The 17,567-nt window shown below is 36.1% G+C and overlaps 1 protein-coding gene across 1 annotated transcript in view; it reads right to left on the bottom strand.

Annotated features, from left to right (window-relative positions):
* TTC29 (tetratricopeptide repeat domain 29) overlaps nucleotides 1-17,567 on the bottom strand; it is a gene marked incomplete at both ends in the record, with an annotated part of 119,303 nt that overhangs the window by 44,207 nt on the left and 57,529 nt on the right. The window contains 3 exons of the mRNA XM_084285767.1: nucleotides 1,015-1,246; nucleotides 5,514-5,637; nucleotides 11,145-11,236. Of these exons, the coding sequence (XP_084141893.1) occupies nucleotides 1,015-1,246; nucleotides 5,514-5,637; nucleotides 11,145-11,236 (448 nt within the window). The remainder of the gene's footprint in view (nucleotides 1-1,014; nucleotides 1,247-5,513; nucleotides 5,638-11,144; nucleotides 11,237-17,567) is intronic.

Here is a 17,567-nt window from a genome sequence, read left to right as displayed (position 1 = left end):
ATCATCCTAACTATCTCTTCAGGGCTCCTGGTTTTTTACTGTTTACCATTGTCAATTTTTGTTGGTCTCGTATTTATTGCACCTAAAGCTTATGAACCCCATGTGGAACATGTAAAGTTGCTTGACATTGGATTCTTTGGCCATCTCTGATAGCATTCTTGCCATCTTCACTACATCCTGCACTAACGGTCTAGAAACTTACTATGCCTTGCAGGAGATATGAGCCCAGTTAACTTTGCCAGCCAGCAAAGTCTGTTCATGAGAATGCTGAATATCCACTTGTTCAGGAGAAAAAAAAAATCCCAAATATTTATGATTTTTAGTCATAATATATAGTCAATATATAGTCATTCAAAAAGAAATGCATTAAAAAAGAACTGCCCTGTTATCATCATGGGAACTCTAAACAGTTTTTATCTCTTCAGCATGCCAAAAAGAAAGAAAAATTTTACCAATGCCAAGAGGTCTACTCCACACAAAATTTTCCTCCCTCCTGTAGTTGAAACTAGGGAATTGGAGAAATCACAAGAGTTACTTCCCCTTTCCCCAATAAGGATGCCAAAAATAAAACAGAATGCTCTTCTGAATTCATTGCTATGTCTTCTATGTTAAGCAGAAATTACCTCTTACTTCAAAAAACAGAGAAATTGCTTCTGGATGTACTTGAAGAGCTGACTGCAAAGTAAGTTTTTTTTTTTTTTTCCTAAGTTTAAAATTATGATATTTGACTGAACTAACATATCACTGTTTGCCCAGAACTGTGATGTTTTAGAAAACAGTACTGAAAAGAAGTTATCATTCCCAGAAACTGTTTCTCCCTCATATATTGTATTTAAACCTATTTAATTCTGTCTTTAAAATAAGCACACAAAGGAGTAAATCTAACCTCCATTCAGTACAAGGGTAATCCAATAAGGTTAAACCCAGGAAATAATTTAATAAAACTCTACAAGAAAAATGACTTAACCATTGAGAACAATACAGCACTAATGTGTTTCATAACCAATGTCTTACCGACTGTGAGAGGGTCAGTGCACATGTCACTTCTGTTCTCCTTCCATGCCAGCAGGTACTTGAGGCTGACAGGATCTTCTGCTTCTATATAGCTGTTAAACGCCACCATCAGTTTATGAGTCTTCGCAATGCCACAGTAAGTCTTTGTTTCCCCCTCTAAGGGCAAATTATTTAAAATGCTTGCTGCCTCAAAAGCTTTAGTGAAATATTCAAAAGCTTTATTGTAGTTCCCCTAGTAAAGAAGAGGGAAGAAAAAAAAAAAAAAAAGGAAAGAAATAAAAGAATTGTAAAAACTGCTTGCAGTCACTTGTATTTACCTTGATGTTAAAACCTGCTCTCCTCACACCTGAGATGTCGCAGCTGAGAGGCCAGCCTACAGAATGACTCATGGCATGGTATTAACCAAATCACTCTCCCTTGGTGTTTCCTAACCTCTAAAATGCAGAAAGCAATGCTCATATCTTTTTCAGGAACTAAAATGTTTTTAGCTGTCTGTGTAGTATTTTGATCACGCAAATCACTGTATCAATGCTAAGTATTAACACTGATTTCAGTCAGGCCTTTTAGCAATTTTCACTGTTGTTTCATGAACAACCCTGTGGGAGGAAAGGTCCTAATTTACTACTGTGATACTAAATTTTAGAAAAGAAATCTTAAGAATGAAGAAATAAAACCAAAAAGATGATAATGAAATGAAGCACTGAGAAGAACAGAAATCAAAACTTACAGATTTATGAGAATGGTAGTATGCCAAAAGATAGGGATATTCCTGATCAAACAAAAAGAGAAACAATAGGAGAAATTTGTCAACCATTCCTAAATAGAAAACCCAAAGAGTTTATCTCTTTATCTGCAGCCTACAGAAATCTAGCATTCATGTGTCCAGTAATGGTTGAAAGCATTTTGAGTTGGTATCACATAAGGTAGCATGCAGTAACTTTCTGCTCTAGTATTCGTATTGTCTAAGGTTTAGTATCATACGGAAAGGATCAGATGACAATTTTGGCAATATACTCTAACAAGCTAAAAATAAAGGCTTTTGCAATGCTTCGAGGAATTTCAAAGGGACCTAATAACACTACCTGTGTGATTATGTGATAGCAAATGAAATTGATTCTTTAGAAAAAGATAGGTAACTTATGCTGCCTGAGCTATTAATAACTTTTACTGGATTCTCACTAACTCATGCTCAAGAAGAAGGCCTTGAAATAACATGGGCAGCTCTGCAGTGGCTGACCCTAAATGCAAAAGAGATCTAAAATTTATTAAGGTCAAACAAAATATTAGCACTCATCAAAAATACAGTGTAGAAAACTAGGATACACTCTTTATATAAATAAGCAATATATTAATAAAACTGGACAAAATAAATACGGGCCAAACAACAAATATAAATGAGGAATAGATGTACAATTGCTACCAGATGTAACAGAAGAATAGGAATTAATTGAATCTGATTGAAAAGCAGGAAAATTAAAAATAATTCCCGATAGCTGTCTCCCCTTAATAGATTATTTGTGGAGAAAATCCTGATCACAAGCTTACAAAGTGGAAAGTTAAATGCTCTTGTGGCCAAAAAAAAAAAAAAAAAAAAAGTCAACAAACAAGACAAGGGGAAAATAACATATCGGGAGCATGGCATTATGTAACTGTTCATCCTTTACCTTATTGTGAAGGAATCAGTTCTGGCTATTGTCAGAGCTAGAAAAACTTCTACGGCTATTCAGACTAAATATAGCTGGCCCTCTCCATGGAAGATGCCTCCTAGCTCTCCAGTTTATGAGGAATTCTGCTGCCCTGATGGTGCAAACTCCTGACTGAAAAGTGTTTTCAGAGCTGTCTTATCCTTTAACTCTCAGCTTGATTTAGAAAAATTAAAACTCCCTTCTGCACAGAGTAAAGAGGACAGGAGCACAGACTCCACTTTGATACCTGTTGCTCTTGATACCACTATTGGGGATCAAAATTTGTATGACTGTTAAAGGGTGTCTGAATTTAAAAAAAAAAAAAAAGGAAAAGGATAAGGATAAGAGAAATTCAGATTCTGTTTTTATACATCAGCAGAGCAAAATCAGGCATATGAGGACTCAGCAATGAATAAAGAACAATAAGCAGTAGGGTAATAATCAGAAACGAGAAACATCTACATACTGTACTCATGAAAACTATAATAGGTTCAGTGATACAATTAGTGAGAGGAATGCAGCAAATCAGACTAGGAAACTCAAGAAAAGTGAAATGCGAAATGACAGCGTTATACTATCTCCATCAGAGTTCATTCATATTAAGTAAGGAACCTGCTTAAACTGGGAGAAATCAGAGATACTAATGTATAATATAAAAACAGGCATTTAAAAAATGAAACATACTGGTAAACAGTCATGACTAAAAAGCAGGAACTTAGTGTACAGCATTAAGGAAAGACGATGGTGACGGAATGGTGAGATGACAAAACTACAAAGAAATAGCAACAGCATGGACAGAGCAAGGTGAATTTAGTCAAAGCCACTTTGGGGAGGATAGTAAGTTATATCCTTGGTTTACTAAAGGTCCCCAAGGATAGATCTGGATATAAATAGAGATATCTGTAATTTGATGATACAAATGGTATCACCAGGCGAAGTAACAGAGTGGAATAAAAATACCCTAATAATAGCTTAACTTAGATAATACTGGCTATGACAGCTGACACCAACCAGGCAGTGATCCACGAGAAAAAATGTTAATTAAGACTCAGTATTAGTAAACATTGCTGACCTTGCAGAAAAAAAGTAGTATAGAAAATTGAGAACTGTAAAACTTTTGTGAAATCTTTTTGTCTATTTAAATTCTATATTTTACATAGGTTTCTAAGTCTCAGTCACTATATATTTTTTCCCTTCTATTCCCCTAACCCAGTTCAAGGCAGCAAATTCTTAACTGAGAAACACAATTTAGGGAACAACCCCAAAGAGGTTAATTATTAAAATATCACTTCTCGTATAAATGATTATTAGCAATAGTGTCAACAAGCAGTGAAATATAAAAGTAGTTAAACAGAATTTTGTTATTTGTTTTTCAAATTTGGGGTAGAATATTTAAGGACAGTGTCACACCACCTTCTACTTCAAAGAAAGTTTCAGGTCAATTTAAAGTTATTTTAGCAAGTTTTCAGAATTTCAAACTTAGTTTTCAATGGAGATTCTACATTTATGCTAAGAACTTAAGCAAACAGAAGTCTCCAGCCTAACTTGGAGAATACGGAGTCAGACTTTTTTCTACTGCTTGTGCAAAGGGTCAGTAACTTCAGTAACTTCAGTCAGTGAGAGTTCTGCGTGAGAACAATCCTGAAAATAAAAAGACATTTGGGGGTAGTGTAAAAGCAAAGGGGCAAGTAGCCTGACATATTACACATAGAAAAGAAAACCTGTAAAAAATTGGGCAAAAGTTAGTACTTAAAAGCTAGAAAATGTGAGATTTACAGTTGCTCCCTGTTTGCCTTCATACATACACACTGAAAACAGCACTTTGCCAGTAACATGAAAGGTCCAGTTCTGAAAAGTCCAGCATGATTTGAAAGGGTATTTATTTTTTTTTTCTTCATAGTGAAAGTGTTTCCTAATTTCAACATCGTCCAGCCTGCAGAGCAACTTCTATCTATTACCAATTTTATCTAAATAATTTCATGTAGCACTTCAACTCTAAAATAGGTGGTAATGGGTTCAACATCAATCTTTCACTTCTGCACCTGTATTTTTAACTCTTTTGATTACAAAAGCCAAGTGCAAGTTCTGTGTCTTTGGAGGCTGCACTGCACTGAATGAACGGGGAAGCTGCTACCCAGGCAGGCTGCCAACAGAACTGCTGCTTCTGCAGGGTCCACCCAAGAAAGACAATTCAGAGACTGGCATGTGGCTCAGAAAGTGGCTCAAAAAACCTTAGGAACCACAATAAAGGGAATTTCTTAGTTGTCCCTACCCTACCTTAGCATTATCTGAATTAAATAAGCCAAATCAAAGCTGTCAAGCTAGATGGAGGTAAAAAGAACAGAAAACCCTTTTACTACTGACACAGATCTTTGCCAAAATATTTGCTTCTGGCACCCATTTCATAAATTTGGCTGAGAGAACGTAAAGAGGAAACCAAGCTAAGATTAAAAACTCCATATTCATTTACAGTAATAGTATAAATTCATTTAAAAAAAGGATTGTTTTCAATGTATGATATACACTGAAATAATTGATCCATGATTTTCACAACACTGAAAGTTTCTTATGATCTGAACTTGGAATTCTCATTCCCCCATTCTAGAATGATATCACATGTATTAAATATGTTGTGAAATTTTCACCCTACCCAAAAACTTAAGGCACGTTTTTAGTCACACATTATTTTCTCCTTTGGTAACTCTTATAAGATACAATATCTGGATCAAACTCTGCTGGTCACCTCATATGCAAAAGCAGATTTTTATGAGTTAAACTCAATTGTTTGACATCGTTACTACAGCCAGTACTTACTCTTTCATTGTAAATGTTCCCAAGCAATACACATGCATCCACCAGGCTTTGGCTTAGATGCGTATCCTCAGCAACCTTCATAAACTCTTCCAAGGACGTAAGAGTTTCAGCCACTTTTCCTTGACTAAAGCAGAGGACAAGGAACAAAAGTATTTATTCACCCAGATGGCTTCTCCAAAGACTGCAGATCTATCCCCCTATTCCAAATCAACTCTACTTTGTGATGGCTCATCTGCTTTATGGTGAAATACGGATTGTAGTTTCAATATGGGTGTCTAGACCCTACCTGTACTGAAACCAATGAGACTAATCCACATGGAATATCTGAGGGCAGAAACTCCTTTGAGAGAAACAGAAGTTTTCTTCAGAAAATTTTGCCATTTTTAAGGGCAAGAATGAAAACGTAGGTGATGATTTTACAGGGTTTTTGGAGTTTCCATTATTTTAATACTTTTCTTCTACTGAACAGCTGATGACATTTTCAGTACAACTGGACCTCACATCCTGAAACTGGACCTCACATCCTGAGAAGGGTAGGAAGTAGGAGTGCTAGCCTGTCATTAAGACTTTTTGTGCTCCTGTCATTTAGAGGTGCCATTTCTTGCTCTAGAACCCTGGTGGTACAGCAGCAGCACCATACGGTGCTGTCTCTTAAGTCTGGGCTGACAGCCTTCTCTCAGGTGTAATGCTGCACTTTGGCTGGGTGGATCAAAGGTTGCTGGAGTCACACAGGGCAACCTATAAACTGTGGATTGCAGGTGTCACCTCCAAATCCCAGAGAGATCAGAGCAACCCAAGGTCACAGCTGAATCCAAGTTGAAAATTGGCTAATGTACTTTGACAATAACATTTGCAGATTTCCCTTTTTTTTTTTTTTTTTAATAAAGCTGTGCACACTAACAATATAAGATCTCTGCCGTATGGTTACAAGATATAAGATAGACATCTGGGTTTGCCTTGTAAGTAAGGTACTACGCTCTTTTTCCCTTTAAGGCTGAGGTGTTACTGCAGCTGACCTCAATATTAGCCATGAACTTGAGTCACTAATGGAGGAGTGCAGCATGTTAAATGTCAAGCCACCAAGCCAGACAGAAAATACAGTCTCTTAATTAAGAAACTCACAGAAACAAAAGTTTCTGTAAGTGATAAAGAACTGTGATTTATTTTCTATTTTAAAACACCTTCAGGTTATATTCCTGCAGCAAATGACTGTCTGGGTTTTATTTATATTTTGTTTTTTATTATAAACTATGTTAATGATATGTGTTTTCAAAATCTGGCAGAAGTCTGCAATTCCCTGTTTTATGAAACAGAGTAATTATAATAATATAACAGAGCCTTCCATTGCACAGGAAACACAGTAAAGCATCACTGCAAATTTACAATATTGCAGTGATTATGTGACTGAAGTGATCTAGACTGCTACAAAAGGATGCTAAAACACTGGAAACTAACGTGTTTGAAGTATTCATGAATATGCTACTATAAAGCTTAGTTGTCAACCAGCAGAGCTGGATTTAATAAAATTTCCTAACTTATGTATTTAATATGAAAATATTAAACATACTTTACTGTAAACATTTACAAAATGTCAAAAAAAAATCTAAATTTTAGAATTAGAAACATATTTTTTCAAATCTATTTTTTTTTTTCCTAAGAAGAGAAAATCAAATGTTTCCCCACAGAAATCCAGCATATGATTTATATAAGTTAAAGGACAAGGTTAAAGTGTTAGACAAATATTAATTCCAGTTTTTCTAGTTTTCTATATGCAGTGCACAGGTGCAACTTGAAGAGCATATTATATGGTATAATCATTAAATCCATTCAACCAGACCTTTGAGAGTTAAAAACATATATTCTGAGGAAAAGGACTCCTCGGTCCAAGGAATGAGAATGAAACAGTGCAGAATATTTGTGTATCAAGGTGATTCCAGTTTCCAATTGGGAAAACAGGACTGTTAACACCCACATCCCCTGACAACTGTCCAATTATGTATATCACACTTGGCCTACTGTTTGCAGTAGAAGTAATCAATAAAGGATGTGGTTGAGTGAACATAGATTTTGGTTGAACCAATGCATGAAAACTTAATCATTTACTCAGAGTGCAGAAATCAAATAGAGCAGGGATGAAACAGCCACTGAGGGGTTTGTTGATTGTGCCACCAAGTTTGTGGGCTAGAGGCTGAAAGTAATAAAGCAAATGGAATCAGTGACAGGAGAAAATGTAAAAAGGTTTTCTTAATTTCATGAATTAATAGAAATGTTTTCATGTATTTTTGGTCACTTTTTATATTTCACATAAAAGCTTATGTTCCATGTGTAGAAAATATAAAAATTGCTAGGGCATATAATGTCTTTCAGGCAAACAAATCAATTTGATACGTATCGGAAAGATGTTTCTCAAAGCTAGAACTTCGCTTACACCAACTAGCAGTCATTTGGTACACTTCAACAAGCTTTTGAAGGAAGTATTTTTAAAAGCACTACTGCTTGAGATATTTAAAGTATGCTAGAAGAATTACTGGAACACTTTATCCTGCACAAGACCTGATAACACAATAAACAGGTCTTTCCTACTCAAATAACTAATATTTTATAGTTCCTTCCAAAATCTACATGTTATTTTATACAGCCATATACTTTCTATCTCCTTAGACATCACCTTTCTAAATGCATAAAATGCAATTTCCTATAGATATAGCCATTCATGATCCCACAGAACAGTTATGATGACTTCAGCAGAAGAGATTACATATCTACAGCAACTCATTTTCCAGTTTCATGCTAAAATGCCCTATGAGATTTTTACCCCTATTAGACTTTTATGAAAATATGCACCTTTTATAGGATTGCTCATGTGATTGAATTGGATGTATAAATCATTTGTCCACAAGAAGTCATTACCATGGTGGACACTGGCAGAATAAGTCAAGAACATGATGCTATTATGTCAGATTTTTCCCTGGAAAATGACATGCCTAAATGCACATGATAAAGATTTTCAGTTTGCCATGGTCTGTGGAAACATCTGCAGCAAAGATTTCAAAAAAAAATCCAAAGACATAGACAATTTCTGAGCCATCAGGGAGGGCTCAGCCACTTTTCTCCAACATGTCCCAGTCATCTTTTTAGATCAGGTTAAAAAAAAAAAAAAAATGTAAAAAGTGATCTAGCTGAGTCTGGAGACTGTGTCACCTACAGTAATTATTCATGCATTCATCCAATATTTTCTAAACTTTCCAGAAATTGACTCATTTGCTATATGTCAGACAAGTAAATATCCAAAAGTTTAGTAAGATAAACAGAAACTTGTATATTTAACTAATAATCTAAAAGCCTCTCTTTTCTTTAGCTTTTTTTTTTTTTTTTTTTTTTTTTTTTTTTAATTACATTAAACTGTTTTTTTTACACCCTCTTCTCCTCCAAGCAGTAAGGAAGAACAAACGAACTAAACCAGCACAATCTTATTTATGAAAAATTCTGCTGTTGAGTTTTGAAAAGTAAGTTTGTCTGGAAAAAACATCATATTAGTTTACAGAAAGTTTTCTATTAGGGAGCATTACACAGCAAAAAGGAATTAATCTAGAAGGACTGCTTAAGAGAAAGATAATGGAGTCACAGAATATTTAAGGTTGGAAGGGACCTCTGGATATCATCAAGTCCATCTCCTTGGCTCAGAGCAGAGTCAAACAGAGGAGGACCGTGTCCTGTGGGATTTTGAGTAATTTTTGAAGGATGGAGACTACACAACCTCTCTAGTTCACCTGTTTCACCATTCACCCTCACAGTAATTTATTTTTTTTCTTGTGTTTAAACATGATCTCATGTATCTCAATTTGTGCCCATTGCCTCTTGTCCTGTCACTGAGCACCATGGAGAAAAGCCTGGCTCTGCCTTCTTTACTGCTGCCTGAGAGATACTGGTAAGATCCCCCCTGAGCCTTCTCTCAGCCTCTTCTTTGAGGACAGATGCTCCAGTCCTTTTAACATCTCTGCAGCCCTTTGCTGGACTTGCTCCACCATGTCCATGCCTCTCTTGTACTGGGAGACAGAATGAATGCAGTGCTCCTGATGTGACTTCACCAGCCCGTTTCTGTAGCCTGGAGAGATCCCTCTGGATGGCTGCACAACCTCCCACCCAGCATATCAGCCTCTCCTGCCCTATTTTGTATCATCTGCAAACATGCTGAGGGTGCACTTGGTCACATCATCCAGGTCATTGACAAAAATATTATTCAGTATTGGTGTTAGTACTGATTTCTAGGATCCACCACTTGTGTTTGGCCTCACTGGGCTTTATGCTAAATAAATGCAGGTGCTCTTATTCCAGAATACCTAAATCAGAGAGAGGAAATTAATATACAGATATCTTGGTATGTCCTCTTGGCTATCTTAGGCCATCCTCTACCCAGACTCCTGCTTTTTGTAAATACAAGGAGCTCGTGAATACTTCTGAGAGCTCTGACACCTGACTTTTACTGTTTCACTGTACCATGGGAGCCAAGTATGTAAAGTCACACATTGCAACTTGCTGTCCCACCAACTACTTCTTTCTCAGTTAAGCTTAAGTCAGTTCTGAAAATTGGACATGGTCTTCTAAGTCTGTTTTGCAGCTTTTTCAACATCTTATCCTGTGTGCTTATTTAGGAAGCTCAGAATATGAACAGCCATGAACTGCATATCATAGAGATGAAATGAGCTGATTGTGGCTGATCCCTATATGCACTGAAAGGTCAACGCTCCACACAATGAATTAAATCTGGTGGCAAGTCCTCCTCAATAAACAATTTGCTGCTTTCTATCATGTGTCACATGCACTGAAGTCCACAAACATGTGACTAGTGAAGGATAAACTGCAACTTTCCCTTCAATATCTTTTTTTTTCTGATGTCATGATAATTGCATTATACTGCTTTATGTCAAAATTATTTGTGTAAGAACTTAGAGTAGTTACAAAATAATTCACCTGGAAGAAGTTTGTAATACCAAATGTTGAAATGAAAACAAAGACAAGCATCTTTTATGGCACTAAAGAACATGGTTTAGTCATGGGACTCAGTAGGTCAGTCTGATGATTGAACTCGGTGATATTGAAGGTCTTTTCCAACATATATGATTCCACAGTTCTATGACTCTGTCTTATTTGCAACAAATATATGTCTAGTTAAACATGCACTAAACAGAAATGCCTCCACAGAAAAAGTGAGGTAGAACAGTAAATGGAAATTTACAGAAGTCTGGAAAGATTACAGTGGGGCATCTACTTAAACATGCTATGTTCTTAAAGTTTTTCTTTTTTAACCTGGAAAGTGTGTCTAGATTTCTATTTTTCAGCAAAATCTATCCCAAACTTGTGAGAAAAAAATGAAAAAAGCTCTCAAAATACGGAAATAATAATAAAAAGCGCATACTACAGTTTATAGGTAAAGAAAAGCTTTAGATCATACACTTAAAAAAAATTGTACCAGCTTAAAATAACTTTCGATGAAAGGGTCACTTACTGCAAGAAGGGCACTGCTTAAAATTTAAGCAGTCAGTAATGGGAAGCGACAGACCTCTAACAATTTAAGTCTTTCACAGTTGAATGAATCTGCACTGACAGCCAGACAAGGATATGCTAACCTACCTTACGAGGATCTTGGCTATCATTTCATATGCTCTTCCTAGGCCAGAAGAATCACACAGTGCTGTGAAGATTTTTACAGAGGTGTTCAAAATCTGTGAAGCAGGAAAATAAAACTCAATAAATACAATGATAAGCATTTTCACATTTTTTTTTCCAATCTCTGTGTCCACATGAAAAACAAAATTAAAGTTTTTCCACCTACACTTTGTTTTTTAATTAATTGTAATAAGACTAGGTTTTTGATCATTACTCATAGTTGTTTGAAACTATGTAATAATTACTAATTAAAAAGATAAAAATTGCATTTAAATCCCTACATTTTGGTGCTTTGCAAAAACCAGAGATATTTCCTAATTCATGATATAAATTTCCTTATCCATAATTTAAAAGATTTCAAGAGGCTGTTTTTATGAATTTCTATGAATCAATACCTTAAGACTATGTTCTTTGCAATCAGAGTTGTAGCAAAATACACTGAAATACAATTTAATATTATTTTTCTTTCTTTAAAGTGTCACTATGAGAACTTTTTTTTAGTACAATTCAGATGCATAAGAATTGAATAAATTATAGGTTACACATTTAAACCAGATTGACTTAAAATATTGTAGATAATTTTGTTATATTTATGACTAATTATTCGTGCACACTAGCGATCTGTTAGTATTTGTTGTGAATATATTCTCATATCATGTGTTCTCCCATAACTGAAGGCTTACAGCTGCTGCATAAAAACATATGATCTTAATTTAATTTAACACTGACGTCACCTGTATTGCATAATTTCTCTTTTCATCCTTTCTTTTTCCAATGGTGATGAAGGGAGAATACATATAAAATTAAATCGTATTCTTTCCTTCTTCCCTTTTTGTTGCTTGACCCAACCTATTACACACATGAGAACACAGGAAATCTCCAAAGACTATCTATGGAAATCCTTTTTGCACATTTCCAAGAAAGGAGTAGTGAATGTCATTTACCAGCTTTGAAGGGGGATGGGAGATGCACAGGGACATATGACAGTATCCCACATGCCCCAAGATGCCTATTTATGCTGAGGTAAAAGATAGGGCACTTTCTATTAAGACTGCATTTGCTGTCATTGGCTAAGTGCATGGCTCAAAAGAAGACATCTTGCATGTGCTAACCCTATGGATGTCACCATTTCTACTATTGTTTCCCTTACTCAGATTTCCTTGCTCTTGAAGGTCTTAGGTGTATTGCCAGACAAGGCACTTATATTTAGTTAATTAAGCCCTGGGTTTACAAAAAGCATGGCTTATTAATATACAACAGATGATTTATCTTCCCTCAAGTACTTTCTTATCAGTGTTGTGTTCGACGTACATCAGCATTGCATCCTGTACTTGAAGGTCATTGTCAATTGAGTTATCGATGAATGATATGACAAAGAGAGTGAAGGCACTACTATTAGGAACTTGTCATATCAGTTCAGACCTGGCCCTAAACTGAATGCATACACACAGTTGTGAAGGCCTGCAGTCTGTCCTTCTGATAATACAGGCTGATAAAAGTAATGTGCCAATGTGCCATAGCCAGGACAGCTGAAATAAAAAGTTGGTTTACTATGTCTCTGCAACAGCTGCTAAAAATAAGTAAATAAATAAATAAGCAAACTCACTCATTCATATTAATTAATAACACCCATTTTGGTCCCAGCCTACTACTACTACACAAATTTGACATTTCATTATTAACAACGATGAAATAAAAATAATTAAATCATCTATATGAAAGGGAGGAAATCTGCAGATTACAATGGAAAATGTACTCTTTATGTCTTCATTGCAAATAACTCCTCCAGCTTCAGGTAGTAGGTAGGGACACAGAAAAGGACGCATTCTTGGTGGAAGGGAGCTGTGTAGTGCTAGTGCCCTTTAGGCTATACTTGCTCAGTATTCATTTATATGGAGGATGTGAAAAGGGGCCTCATCACCTAAGGTGCATGCCTCACCTTCAGCACCCAGGACAGAAAAAGAAGTAGAGCAGGATAAAACAGTGGATTAACATGTTAGCATTAGAGGACTTAACCCAAAGCCTCTTGTACTTACAGTACAATTTTGATTTAATTAAAACCAAAAAATTATAGAATCTGCATGCTGGCAAATCAAGTGGAATTGATGCAATGATCTCTGCCAGAATCTGTGAACAGCCTGAAAACACCAAATGGACACGAAAACATCCCACTTTATTTTCATGGGATATTAACAACCAGTCCATCTATCTGGGTTCCTATGAATACCATATAAGAAAAGACGTGCTTGTGGCAAGAGAGTTCAGAGTGGGCATGGCTGGGCCATTCATCTCTCAGTTCTCTGACAAGTGGATAAATACTGGGAACACTGACCGTTTCGATCTATTGGAATTTATATGCTCCCACGAAAAGTTGTTTGGGATTTAGACGTAAGTATAGCTCAGAAACAGGTTCTGAAAAAATATGTATATTCTTGCCAATCTGTGCAGAGGACAGTGACATCCAAAGAAGAGGTGGAACATGTCAATAATTAATGCTGAAAACTCCTACACAAATGTGCAGAGTGAATATGCAGTTTTACTGCATTTGTGGTCTTAGGGAATACAGCTGTCATTACAAAAAAAGGATGGAAAAACTGATTCAGAACAAGCATCTACTTGTTAAAGGAACATGCTTCTGCTCCAGTGTTACATAGTAAATATTGTGCATTAAAATGTCATCGTGGTAATTTTCCTCCTGGTAAGAAAATGCAAATAAAAATATAGAACATTGTGTAAAGAAATACTGAATGGGACTACATAAGAATTGGTATTATTAACATACATTTAAAGAGTGGGTTTGGGTATTACACAAATCTGGCTGAAAGTCAGACAGTTCACAGAGATTTAAAGTTACTGAAGGGAAGATTTATTTATTTATAATGTACCAAGAGTTTTGAGGAAAGAAGCTGTTGCAATAGTTTTATCCTGATGATGCTAGGCTCGCCCTGTTATAAAACTGCCATACTGTTTCAAAGACAGCTTGATGCTCCTACAAACTAGTGGGAAAAGATCACAGTACATATACAGTTGAACAGATAATAATTATGTATGTTTTGACTTCAGAAAAAAAAAGGTAAGTAACAAAATAAAAATGATAAAAGCTGCACTGATTATGGTCACAAATTACATTTTTGGCTCTATGTGGCCAAGCACAAGAACTGTCTCAAATTTCCTACTTTTGTATGTCCACAATGGAAACATGGGTTAAAAAAAATAAAGTGAAAATCAAACTCAAATACAAAAACGAACACTGGGTTTCAAGTACCTGTTCTCATTCATGCAGGATTTGGGAAAGTGGCAGAATGAAGACTTCAACTTTGCCTTGCATGTTACAGATAACTGTTCTAAATGCCATCCACTATTATTTTTGGCATATACAGGTAAAAGAGGGGAGAGGGAGGAATAATTTTTATCACTTCAAAAAAAGGAAATTGAAAAATCAAAAATAATTCTTGTTTTGCTTAGCACAAAAAGCTGGATATGGGTGCATCTGGAAGGAGGATAGCTACTATGGAAGCAGCTATTTGTTTACAAAAACAACCCTCTTCCTTTGCAAGTCTGTTGTGGCTACAATTTGTTATAGCATAGAAATAAAGCAAAGTAACAAGCTCTGCTTAAATCCTCAAAGCAGAACCTGTTTGTGGCACAGCTCTTGCACTAATTCTCTGGGAAGTGCTGAATTTCACATTTGCCTCCTCTGCCAAGAAAAGTATCAGTCAGATCTCAAACCTAAATAAATTTCCTTCTCAGTTACCTCAGCATTATGTTAGTGTGACCCTCCTGGGGTTATGCCATTAGCATAAGACAGAATCACAGAATCATCTAGGTTGGAAGAGACCTCCACGATCACCGAGTCCAACCTCTGACTTAACACTTACAAGACCTCCACTAAACCATATCACTAAGCTCTACGTCTAAACATCTTTTAAAGACATCCAAGGACATACACCAACCCCTCCCCAAAATCTCACCTTTTATTTTTCATTGTTGTCACACCTACAGCCCTTTTATATATATGTAAATATACAAGCACACACCTCATTGGCGTATACTGAGGACTCAAAAAATGGGATGTAGGCTTTGCTAAATCTTGATATGTACATCTGGGCATAATGGATGAAAGAGCAAAAATCGAAGGTATGAATTTATGTTGAATAAAGAATGTCTATCCAAGTCAACACAAGATTAATGTTCCTGCCAGTATTTTATCATTTTGGTAAAATACATTACTCTGACAAAAATGTGATGGGATGATATTGATTTATAATACTGTAACTTTAAAAACCGCAAAAACATAGTTCTGCTCTCAGCTTTGCACTTGATATTGTTGTCAAACTTTATTGGAAATACATTTATTTTGATTTCTGAAAATCTCTGTTTAGCCATTTCACAGCTGGTGAGCAGTAAAGATGCTTCTGCCTCATTTACAGATCTTGAACATGAATCAGACAATCAACCGCACCATTAGTCAAAGAGATCACTAGCTAATGATTTCTGACAGGCACTGCAGTAACAGGCCGGGGCCCAGCCTGGGTAGCAGCACCTGACAGTAATATTTCTGGAGCCAGCAAGAGGGGTTGGTAGACAGACAATGCAATCGAGTGAGACTCCTGGCCTCATACCACTTAGTACCTCTTACGTACTTTCAGAAAAAAACACATTGCCCTACCTGCCACTAAATAATCTTTTCCATACAGTCCAGTGAAAATAAAAGACAATAGAGCTGTATGCTTGGCATTTTGCAGTTTCACAAACTCCTTCCCTTAGCTCCCCCTAAATGCATATTTAAAAGTACAGTGAGGATTTTTAAACAGCTCATGCTGCAATTCTGACACTTCATCCACTCTAGATCAACAGAAAAATCAATCACAGGTTCTGTCACAGAGTTGCCCTCTGCATCTTTTGTATTATCCTGAATTCACTACACAGTGAATCTGCCAAGCTTTTGGAGGCTGAAGTACCTGCACAACAGAGAGAGGGCATATACATTCATTCAACTGCAGATTCTTTTACGAACCCCACTTATAAGGAGGTTCTATAAGACACAAAAGTATTCTGCAGGAAAACTACTTTGGCTTTAATTTCTTCTTCATATTTCTCAGGTTTCCTCCTGAAACTGCCATTTTTTATTTTTATTTTTATTTTCTTTCTATGCAAGAGACTTCCATTGCACATGGAGCTATAGGGCATTTTATTTATAAAAGAATACTAACACATTTTTTTTGATTTCTTTCCCCCAGTTTTCTGAATCTAAGTTTCCTGCTTTATAATCAGAGTTTACCCTTATTGTAATCATTTGGATTATGTTTTGATACCAGTGCAGTCTTAATCGCCACATTTCAAGTGGTGAACATGCCCATGGCTGTCCTGAGTAAGGTCAAAGACTTCCACAATACAAATCCAGATGTATCCTTATTTTGGCAAAAACAGTATGAGGGAGGTTAAACAGCAATAAGAAAATTTTATTGTTCATTTAATGTATTGATTATAGTAGAGTTTGTTAATCCCGGGAAAATAATAACACCAACGTCAACTGAATGGCAGGCCTCACCTTGCTAAACACTGAATGTATTTAGGTGCAGTGAGCATCCAGAAACAGTATGCTAGACTGTCTGCATGCTCACAGTTAAGGGATACTAAAACTGAATGCCATGTTGAGAAAAGGGGGAGTAATCCCTGATTTGGCAGAATTCTTCTCACTAGCGCGTAGACTTTTTGTTAGTACGTGGCTATTACTAAGGTGTTGCCTGGAGGACACACTCCTGGAGAATTAATTGCTCCATACACTCCTCTTCCTTCCCATTATACTTGGCCATCAAGTGTAATATTTACCCTGGTGCTCTACAAAGTTGCACAGCCATACATGCCTCAATTTACTTATGGCTATATCTGCTTGATGGATTACAACCCTAGGGAGGTTAACGTCTCACTCATTTCTTAATAGTCTATCAGGATAAGATCTAGGGTTCTAGGTCTGTATCAAGTATGTTTGTACACTTCACATAATATTCAGAGAACAGTTGTTTTGCTTCAGTTCTTAATGGACGATATGTAAATACAAGCAACTCATTAAAAAAACTCTCCACAAAACCATTTCAAGCTTCTATTGACTTCCATGAGGTCAGAAGTTCACCGTCAATGCTATGTTTTGCTGCACAGGAAACTTTAAAACCATGAAATGTACAGATGATTGAATAAATGTTAACTTTTGTCCTCATCTTTCTTACTTCTTCTGTATTACTGTTGTTAATTCTGGCCTTCTGTACCCCTTATAGTAATATTAATTCTGATTCCCTATATCTATGACTTTGTAGGAATGTAGTCATCATCTTACTATTTACTATACTTCACTTCATAGTTTTATTATAATAATAATAATAATAAATC

The sequence above is a fragment of the Netta rufina genome, assembly GCF_964035555.1.
Source record: "Netta rufina genome assembly, chromosome: 4".
Taxonomy (NCBI): Eukaryota; Metazoa; Chordata; class Aves; order Anseriformes; family Anatidae; genus Netta; species Netta rufina.
Note: the sequence above shows the minus strand (reverse complement) of the source record. Positions and strands in the feature narration are given on the sequence as shown.